At 18.8% G+C, this 11,588-nt stretch overlaps 2 protein-coding genes across 2 annotated transcripts; one reads left to right on the top strand and one right to left on the bottom strand.

Annotated features, from left to right (window-relative positions):
- Positions 1-743: 743 nt before the first annotated feature.
- PRSY57_0512500 (purine nucleoside phosphorylase, putative) lies at positions 744-1,481 on the top strand (the record flags this gene model as incomplete). The annotated part of the gene is made up of 1 exon (XM_012906194.1): positions 744-1,481. One exon carries the CDS (start codon positions 744-746, stop codon positions 1,479-1,481), a length of 738 nt encoding a protein of 245 aa, XP_012761648.1.
- Positions 1,482-2,283: 802 nt separating this feature from the next.
- Positions 2,284-11,042, bottom strand: PRSY57_0512400 (hypothetical protein; the record flags this gene model as incomplete). The annotated part of the gene is made up of 4 exons (XM_012906193.2): positions 2,284-2,325; positions 2,441-2,519; positions 2,680-9,644; positions 9,855-11,042. 4 exons carry the CDS (start codon positions 11,040-11,042, stop codon positions 2,284-2,286), a joined length of 8,274 nt encoding a protein of 2,757 aa, XP_012761647.2.
- Positions 11,043-11,588: the final 546 nt, after the last annotated feature.

Here is an 11,588-nt window from a genome sequence, read left to right as displayed (position 1 = left end):
ATATATTTTTTTTTTTTAAATTAATCAACCAAAATTAAAAAGTCGCAATATATAAAGAAAAAAAAAAAAAAAGGAAATGCTTTCCTATATTTATTTTTTAATATGCTATGCTCAAAAAAAAAAAAAAAAAATTATCTCTTATAAATGTTCAATATTATAGTAATTTTTAGCTATTTTTAAATTAGTAATAAATACAATTTTATAATAACTTTCTTTCTTTTTTCTTTTTCTTTTTTTTTATATCACGGTAATATATATGTTATGACATATATGTAAAATCCCTACAAAATAACGATTAACATTTTTTATATATCATTATATTTATTTCTACATCCAAGAATATTTTATATATTCTTTATAAATATATATAATATATATATAATATATGTATATTATTAATATAATTATTTTATTTTTTATTTATTTATTATTTTTTCTTCTTTTTGGAATAATTAAATATATTTTTATTATTAAAAAAAGAAAAATAATAATAATTGGTTTTTGTATTCTCATGTTTCTTCATATATTTATAAATATTATTGTATAAAATATTTTAATTTTAATTACATTTTAAATTTTAATTTTTTTTTCATAAAAAAACATTATTTTTAAAATACTTAAAGATAAATAAATATATATATATATATATATATATATATATATATATATATTTATACATATAATATATTTTTTATACATTGTTATTAACTTTTTGCCATAATTATAATTACTAATTATTTAAAATGGATAATGTTTTACGACATTTAAAAATAAGCAAGGAACAAATAACACCAGTTGTTTTAGTTGTAGGAGATCCAGGAAGAGTCGACAAGATAAAAGTGGTATGTGATTCATATGTTGATTTAGCATACAACAGAGAATACAAAAGTGTAGAATGTCATTATAAGGGTCAGAAATTTTTATGTGTTAGTCACGGTGTAGGTTCAGCAGGATGTGCTGTATGTTTTGAAGAATTATGTCAAAATGGAGCTAAAGTAATTATTCGTGCAGGTTCATGTGGATCTCTTCAACCAGATTTAATAAAAAGAGGTGATATATGTATATGTAATGCAGCTGTTAGGGAAGATAGAGTTTCTCATTTATTAATTCATGGAGATTTCCCAGCAGTTGGTGATTTTGATGTTTATGATACTTTAAATAAATGTGCACAAGAATTGAACGTTCCAGTTTTTAATGGTATCAGTGTTTCATCAGATATGTATTATCCCAATAAAATTATTCCTTCAAGATTAGAAGATTATTCTAAAGCTAATGCTGCTGTTGTTGAAATGGAACTAGCTACTCTTATGGTTATTGGAACCTTAAGAAAAGTTAAAACAGGTGGTATTCTTATTGTTGATGGATGTCCATTCAAATGGGACGAAGGTGATTTCGACAACAATTTAGTTCCTCACCAATTAGAAAATATGATTAAAATAGCCTTAGGAGCATGTGCAAAATTAGCAACCAAATATGCCTAAATTTTAATATATATATGTATATATATATATATATATATATATATATATATATTTATTTATTTATATATATATTTATTTATATTTATATTTATTTATATACATATTATAAAAAATATCCTTTTATATATATAATTGTGTATTTTCTTATCAAATAAAAAAAAAAAAAAAAAAAAAATATTTGCAAGGTGTGTACGTGTACCATCATACATATTATATATATATATATATATATATTAATAATTAAAAATTTTTTTTTTTTTTCTTTTGCTATTTTTCCTCTTAAATGAAGAAACGTTATATATGTAGATAGATATATGTTTATGCATTCATGAAAAAGAATTCATGCTTTTTATTTAGTACATTTTCCATATGTTCTTAAAGAAAAAAAAAATTGTGTTAATTCTTAACGTAATATATTTTTTAAGGACAGTTTTAATAAATAACATTTATGAACCTAATAAAATATTAAAATATACTTTTAAAGAATTTTAATTTTAAAATTAAAACAATAATATAAATAATCTATAACAAGAAAAAAATAAGTAAACAAAAATAATTATATGTAAAAGAATAAATGAATAAATGAATAAATAAATAAATAAATAAATATATATATATATATATATATATATTTATATATATTATATGTAAAAAGTTTGTTAATAAGTACTGAATAAAAATTATCAAATTGAACAATCAATAATTTAAAAAAAAAATAAATATATGAAAAATATTAATTGAAGAATAAAAATCTTGACAACACTGTGAATATTCTAATAATTTCCGAGTTATAACAAATGATTTAATTTAGGCTCAATACATAGAGCTCATTTAAAAACTCGCCCTGAAGAGAAAAAAAGAAATAAATATAAATGTATATATAATACTTAATATAATATATATATGTATATATATATATATATATATTTTTATTAAAGATATTGTTTTTATAGCATTACTATGGTTATATGCTGAAGCAAGTTGGACTTCTCATAAAATAACTCGTATAGCACTTCGCTAGAGTAAAACGGAAGTTGTCTGCATAAAAATTAAACAAATAAATAAATAATTATATATATATATATATATATATATATATATATGTATATATATATGTATACATACATTTTTTTTTTTTTATTGTTAATTTATATATGAACTAGCTAATTTTTTTTTTTTTTATTTTTTATTTTTTTACCTTAACAAGTCATCAAATAAAATATTTTTCACCAAATAGCTATCCGTTTTTTTGTACAAATTTAAGACAATGGATTGGATGAAAAAGTCTGGTTTTAGATGAGTATGGACATTTACAGCTAAATTTGGAAAGATATATTTCTTTGTAATATTATATATTTCTTTAAAGAAAAGAAAACGTTTATGGTTTAATGGATGAAATAAATGTACACTACCATCGTTGGATAAGGACAGAGCAATGTTTGAGTTATCTTGTTTATTTAAAGCGTTAATAAATTTAACAATTCTTCTATTAAAATTAAAATAATTGAATATATAGAGATTATCAATATCTTGATAGTTTTTATATGAGAAAACAATAAAGTTGTTATAAACATCCATAGCAATAATTGATATAAAAGAGTTGAATATAATATAATGACAACATAATATATTTAAATTGTTACTATAAAAATTTTTGGATATGGAAATAATACTTCGACTATCATATTGTTCTTCATAATTATACATATTTATAAAAATCCCTTTAAATAAATCAGCAATAATAATAAAATTTTTCATTATTTTAATATCACTAATATAAAAATTATTATCAAGAAAAGCACCTTTAGTAAAATCGTTATCGTTTACTTCATGTATATAAATCTTGGAATTAATACAATGAAGAATATTACTATAACAGTTATTATTGTAATCATTCATATCATTCCAATATGTATTATTTTTATCAAGATTATATTTATCTTCATTATTTAGAAAATATTCCTTTCCTTCATTTTTTGTAGGATTTTTAAAATTTCTCCCTCCGTACATAATATTACTATTATAATTATCTGTGTGAACATAAAATGGGAGAATTTGAGATACACAGTTGTTATATGTTTTTTTCATGTAAACCAGTAGTTTTCCTTTCTTTGTGGTTTCGGTTTTATTATTATCTGAATTATCTGTATGTAATAAATCTTGATTTTGATTGGCCTCACTTATATGGTTCACATCAACGTCAACGTCAACGTTAACGTTAACGTCATTATTAAGATGATAATTATTTGTTTCGGATTTGTTAATTCCTATTTGTTTCATTACATCATCATTTTCGTTATTTTTCTGATGAGCATCTAGCGATTTTCCAAAGCTATCAACATTACGAGAAGAGTTAAAATATGAGTCTAAATGATTTTTATTAAATTTAAAGAATATATTACTAAAATCAAGTATATATATATTTCCTTGTGTTTCTATTCTTTCGTTAATATTGATTCCACTGCTTATATAAATATATTCCTTATTATTAAGGTATCCAAAAGAGACACATTGAATTTCTTCACTGTGTTCAAAAATATAATAACCATATACATGTTTACTATTTTCGTGGAATAATAATAATTTATAATATTTTGTATATGTTTGAACAGATTGAATAAGTTTATTATTTGTTCTTAATATATGATCATTTTTCAAATTGTTTGTTGTATGTTCTGTATGAACAGGTAAAAATCTTTTTATTTGATGTGTATACTGATTATTAATGCAATCATCAAGATATATATTTGGTATACATTGTATTTCTTCATTTTCATATAAGGTATTATTTTTTATTTCATCTTTCTGTAGGTTAATTCTTTTTTTTAATAATTTCTTTAAGCAATAATATTCATCATATTTTATTCTAACAACAACTGCTAGCACCTTTCCAAATGTTACATGATATGGAAAATTATATGAAGAATTATAACCATTCTTTTTATTTACATATTCGTCATTATCACAACTATTTTTATAATTATCATTCATTTTATTCGTTTCATTCGTTTTATTCATTTTATTCGTCTCATTCGCTTCATTCACTTCATCCATTTCATTCATTTTATTCGCTTCATTCGTTTCATTCATTTTATTCGCTTCATTCACTTCATTCACTTCATCCATTTCCTTAATACATTTTTTTTTGTTGATGTAACAGCCTCTTCCACCTTTTCGTGCTTTCTTCAAAACATAATCATCTTTCGATATGCACATTTTATGAATATAAGGGTATGACAGAATTTTTTTTGCCGAGAAAGAATCATTAAAAGAGAGATTTATTAAGTTGGAACCTTTTGAAAAGAATATTATATCATTTTGTATGCTGATATGATTTGGATTACAATAAGAGTTAATATGTCCAAGGTGTGTATCATCATATGGATTATTCAAATGGATATTATTACTATAATTATGTTTATTTCCATTATTATTATTATTATTATTATTATTGCTTTCATTAGATTGTTCATTTGTTATAGTGGACGTAAGAAAAAAATCAGATCTAATATTAACTTGTGTGGATTTAGGTATAACACAATTATATTTAGAATCATTTATATTAAAAATTTGAAATTTGTTATTTGAGAAGCTTATAAATTCATTGTGATCTATTTTGTGTAAACCTTTTATATGTCCATAAATATCTCTGGTATTATATAATATATTATTATGTGCATAATGTATAATGTAATTATTATTGCTTTTATTTGGTTCTTTCTGTTCTTTATTATTATGATAACTTTGTTGTAGTGTTTCTTTATTTAAAGGGTGTATATATAATTTCCCCTTATAATTAGATAAGAACAATATGGGATAATTAATATAATAATTGTTCATTATATCTTTTTCAAATAATTCTTTCGATACATTTTTATCATGACTTATATTTGTTGTAATTTTGTTTATATCTATATATGGGTACACAACAAGGCAATTATAATAAACATTATTTTTTTTTTTATTATTATTATTTTTATTATTATTATTTATTTTTTTTTTATTATTATTATTATTATTTTTTTTATTTGTAGGGTCTTTAAAATTATGCTCATCCAAAAGTATATATGAACCATTGTAAATATTATCATCATATATTTTATTATTACTAATAGAATTTGTATTTCTTGGAAGATACATAATATTACTTACCAAAGGTTGAATAAATTTATGAACAATGATTTTAAATTTGAGACTAGAAAATAAATTATTATTATTTTTTTTGTTTAGAGAAAAAAACGATTTATATATTAATATTGGTCTACCTGTTAAAAAAATGATTAAAAAATAGTCTTTATTTAATTTAAAAAATAGAACATTAATAATTTTTTCTGCATTCAAATAATTTATAAATGATTTATCATTATAATTAAATTTTTTGTTATTATCTTCTTTTATATTATTATTATTATTATTATTATTATCAACATGCTGTTCCTGGTCACCGTCACATTTTTTTGTTTTTTTATTTTTATTTTTATTTTTATTTTTCTTTATTGTATTATATATATATTTTGGAACCCCCATGATATAGTTACTTTTAAAAATAATTTTTTTCTTTTTAATATCCAAAATATTAAATGTTTTATTATTTGTGTTCGACAAGAAAGATAAATATAAATGTCTTTTATTATGATATAATGTTGATAAGCAATCAATATTTTTAATATTAGGAATATAGATTTGAAATATATTATCTATATGAATGTGTTTACTTTTTATAAAATCATATAACATGGATAAATTTTTTATTTGAAATATTTTATATAAATCATAAAAATTATAATATAATTCATCACTATTAATTTTTTTTAAATTATGTATTACATTATATGTATTCATATTATTATAACATTTGTGTGATGACATTTTTTTTGTAGATAAAATATTTTTTTCTTTTAAAAATTTAATAAAGTTATATATATTTATTTGTTCTTTTTTATTTTCATATATTAAACAATGTATAGTACATATATTATATAAAAAGATTATTTTATTAATTATATTTATACATTCTTTTATAACATTTTTATTTAATATATATATAGAACAATTATAATTTTCATATAATATAATTAAATAATTTTCTATTAATTCACAACTTTTAACAGGATAATCATTAATAAGAATTTTTTTGATCAAGATATATGTATTCTTATAATATAAAATATTGATTTCATATTTACATACTTGTACTAAGATAATATTTTTATAATTTAAAAAAGCTATAGTTGTGTCTATTAAATTTATATGTGTTTTTATATTTTCTTTTTTTTCTTCTATAAAAAAATGTAACACTTTTTTTTGTATATAATATTGTGTACTTTTCATTTCATCATAAATATATTGATTTTCTTTTCTTATTCTTTTATAAGAGAAATAAAAACATAATTTGTTAACAAAATTTTTATCTTCCTCATAATATTTAGATATATCATCTTTTATTTGTTCATTATAGTTAATACCTTTTTCGATATTTTGTACATTTTTATGTCTTGTCTCCATATCTTTTTTATCCATAGAATTATATTTTTGGTTACATATAATACTATTATCATGTTCATATATTATATATGGAAAATATATCTTCTTTAAATAAAACGTAACATCTTTATTATTAAAATAATTTAAATTGGTTTTTTTAAAAAATAATAAATATTTTTCAATAGTCATCAATGTATTTGTTAAATGTATTTCTTCATATATATCGTTAGTTTTCATATTCATATTTATAATATTTGAATTATTTCTTATCATGTACATAATTTTCTCTGAACAAAAATAATTATCTCTACTAAGATTATTAAAACGATTTGTATTAAAATCCATAAAATTAATATTATCATCTCTCCTTTTGGTATCATCTATAACATATTCATTATCTTTTTCTTTTAACAAACATAAAGAATTATTGTAACAATCTTCATCATGTTCTATACTTTCTTTATCTTCAATAGCTTCATCATCTGAATACATCACATCATTTACATTATTTATAAATAAATCAGAATTATTTTGATACTCAATAGGATTATCGTCATGATTAAGATTCTCATTATTATCATATTTATAAAGCATACTTATCCTTTCATTAAATTGTCTTAAAAAAAGATTTCTTTTTAATTTATTATTTTCATATAAAGCAAAATATTGATTTGCTCTTTTCGTTTTTAAAAAAATCATATTATTTATACATAATAAGATATGTCTATTCTGTTCATCATCTTTTAAATAATCATTCTTTTTATTACATAGAACTTTCTCCATAGGATAATTTTTTAATTTCTTCATTTTAGATATATCATTTAATTCTATTTTTTTATTATTACAATCTTCTTGTGTTAAATTTAATAGAATATATTGAATGGGTGTGTCTTTATATTTACGATTATTTCTTCTATAATAATTTCTGTATTCCTTCTCACGCATTTTTTGATCTTGTATTTGTGTACAGTGTATATTCTTTATATAACATTGTAAGAATTCTATATCTAATTTAAGAACAAGGGGTAATTCAAAAAACACTTTATTAATAGTACTCTTTTTCTTCTTTCCTATAAGAGATATATATATACATTTATATATGGATGAAAAATGATCATATAGTTTATGTATATCTATCAATATTCCTTTGAATGATATTTTATCAACCTTTGAAAAAAATAAAATATTATCATTATTATTATTATTATTATTGTTGTTGTTATTATTATTATTATTGTTGTTGTTGTTATTATTATTATTATTGTTGTTGTTATTATTATTATTATTATTGTTGTTGTTGTTATTATTATTATCATCATTACTATCATTATTATTATCATTATTATCATTATCCTTATTTTTCTCTTGCGTCTCTTGTATTATTATTTCTTCATTCAAAACAGTATCTTTAACTTTATTAAAATGATCATTCATTTTGCCATTTTTATCTTGTATTTTATTTTTTATTTTATTATTTTTTTTTTTTTTCATAAAAAATAAAGGAGAGGAATATTCTATATTCCCATGAGCATTAATCTTTGAAAAATGATTTTCTAAAATTTTTATTTTTTTTTTATATTTTTGAAATAACAAATCATATTTTTTATTATTCAGTTCCTTTGTATATTCATTGACGTTTATATTTTTATTTAAATAATTTAATAAATCAAAAAGGAAATTATTATTTCTTTTATAATACTTTAACTTGGTACAAATATTTTCCTTTTTATTATTATTATTATTTTTGTTTTCCTTTTTATTATTATTATTATTTTTTTCCTTTTTATTATTATTATTTTTTTTTTTTTTTTCCTTTTTATTATTATTTTCCATTTGAGTTATATCATTATTTGTGGGAATTATCTCGTTTGATTTTTCTGTAATGTCTACACAATTTTTATTATTATCATCATTATAATAATAAGAAGAAGAGTGCTCTTGAACAATGTTAAGATTTACATTTTGCATAAATTTATTTTCTATATCCTCATTTTTAGGTCTTTTCGTAGGTGCACACGAAAAGGTGTTGGTATTTTTTCTCTTTCTATAAATATTAATATTTTCATTTTTTTCATTTTTTTCATTATTTTCATTTTTTTCATTTTTATTAATATTTTTATTTTTTTTTCTCTGTTCTTTTCTTCGTATGATACATATATCCGACACACCGCCTATCCCATCATAGGAATACACAAAATATAAATGTTTTGAAAAAGTAAAAAACGTTGACGTTTTTATTGTTGACATAAATTTATATGTTATATTCCACCGCATTAAATGTATTAAATCATTAAGATCTTTAGATATATGACCATGTATTATATATTTTTTATTTAATAAATATATATTATTATTTTTTGTATGAACATTTAAAATTCTAAAATTTATATTAAAATAAGTATAATCCACAAATAAACAATTGTCTTTCATTAAATCAAATATTTCATTTATATAACTAGTCTTATTAAAAAAATAAACAACTTTCTTATAGCTTATCATATTTATTATATATATATAATCATAACATATACATATAACAATGTTCTTATATTTTAATATATCCACCATATCGTTAGGTATATTATTTACTAATTCGACAATATCAAACTTTTCTTTTTCAACTCTTAAAGTCACAAGCTTTAAATTTAACTCTTCTATTTTTCTCTGACCAACATTAATCTAAAGGAAAAATATAAAAATTAAAATGACCATATATATATATATATAAACATATCAACATATATACAAAACAATATAATATTATGCACATATATATATACATATATATATATATATATATATATATATATATATAACACTGAGTATACGTTTCATATAAACATAAATCATTTAAATCCTCAAAAAAATTATAAATTTTTATTTCCTTACCGCGTCCCTCTGAATAACTACGTTAGCCAAATTGTCATGATAAAATATTTTTTTTATAAAAACAAAATGTTTGTATATCTGGTGTAACTTAATTTTACTTATATTATCAAGGTATATATCATTCGAAAAATAATTCGTTTGGACTTCCTTCCTAACCCTACCATTTTTTTCATTTTCTTTTGTTTCTTCTATACTTTTTTTTTTTGTTGTATAAAAGAACGTATATAAGGTTTTAAAATTATAAGAAAATGTAAAGGAAAATTCACAAAAATTAATTTTTTTTCTTTTGGTCTTTATAATTTTTTTTTTATTAAAATTTAAACAATAATTATTTAAAAAATATAATTCCTTTTTGTATTCATCAACATTATTATTTAAGTTGTTCATAAAATTATCATCCTCTATTATCATATCTTCAACATTTGTGGTTTTATTATTTGATGATAATTCGTTATTCTCTTTATCTTTATTTTTATCTTTATCTTTATCTTTATCTTTATTTTTATCTTTATCTTTATTTTTATCTTTATCTTTATTTTTATCTTTATCTTTATTTTTATCTTTATTTTTATCTTTATATTTATATTTATCTTTATCTTTATCTTTATTAGTAAATAACTTTAATTTAATTTTTTTTTTCTTTTTTTTTAACCTATATACTTTCATATCACAAAGTCGATTATCATGAAGACTCGATTTTCCATATTTACTTAAATGCTTCTCATTAGTTACATCATATATTTTTTTTTTTTCTTTTTTTTTCTTATATTTAAAATTATCATATTTATGAATATAATTAATCGCACATGGTAAATTATAAAATAACGATGAAAATTTTATTTCTCTATTAAATGTATGTCTCAATACTATTACTAAGCTATTTAAAATTTTATTATATTTATAAATTATAAAATGTATATTTTTATAAATCAAAAGTATTCCACTTATATATTTTTTTTTTTTATTTAAAAATATATCTTTTAAAATAACTAATTTTAAAATAGGAGCATTTAATTTGGTCTCATATAACAAATATATATTCTTCTTTTGGGTATCATATGTATAAATATATAAATCTTTATTCTTTATAACTATAAACTCGATACTTTTATCATCTAATAAGTTACCATATTCCAAATGATCTGCTTCACTTGAATTCCTTAGTTCTTCGATCTTAATGTCTATCATATTTACATAACTAATAATTTTTAAATTATCTTAAGAAAAATAAACAGCGAAAAAATCACAAGCATATTAAATAAAAAAAAAAATAAATATATAAATATATATATATATATAAATATATATATAAATATTTATATTTATATATTTATAATATAGATAAATGGATAGATAAATAAATAAATATACACAAATATATATTTTATATACATATCTTTTCAGGTGTGTATTTTTTTCGTTTCTTCACATTTGACAAATAAATAAAATATATTTATATTGATATTTCCTTTATATGCCTTTTTTTTTTTTTTTTTTTTTTAATACTATATATTTTCTCTAATTTTATTTCCCAACATTATTCTTCTATTCATATATCTATATCGCATCATATTGAATATAAATATTTCATAGATAATATAATAATTAAGAAACAAAAAAAAAAAAAAAAAAAAAAAAATAAAAAAAAAAAAGAAAAAAAAATAAATAGTAAAAAAATTACATTTTTATAATTTTATTATTTTTTTTTTACATATAAAATTTATTATTTTTTTT

This window comes from Plasmodium reichenowi, chromosome 5 (assembly GCF_001601855.1).
Source record: "Plasmodium reichenowi strain SY57 chromosome 5, whole genome shotgun sequence".
NCBI classification, from domain to species: Eukaryota; Apicomplexa; class Aconoidasida; order Haemosporida; family Plasmodiidae; genus Plasmodium; species Plasmodium reichenowi.
Note: the sequence above shows the minus strand (reverse complement) of the source record. Positions and strands in the feature narration are given on the sequence as shown.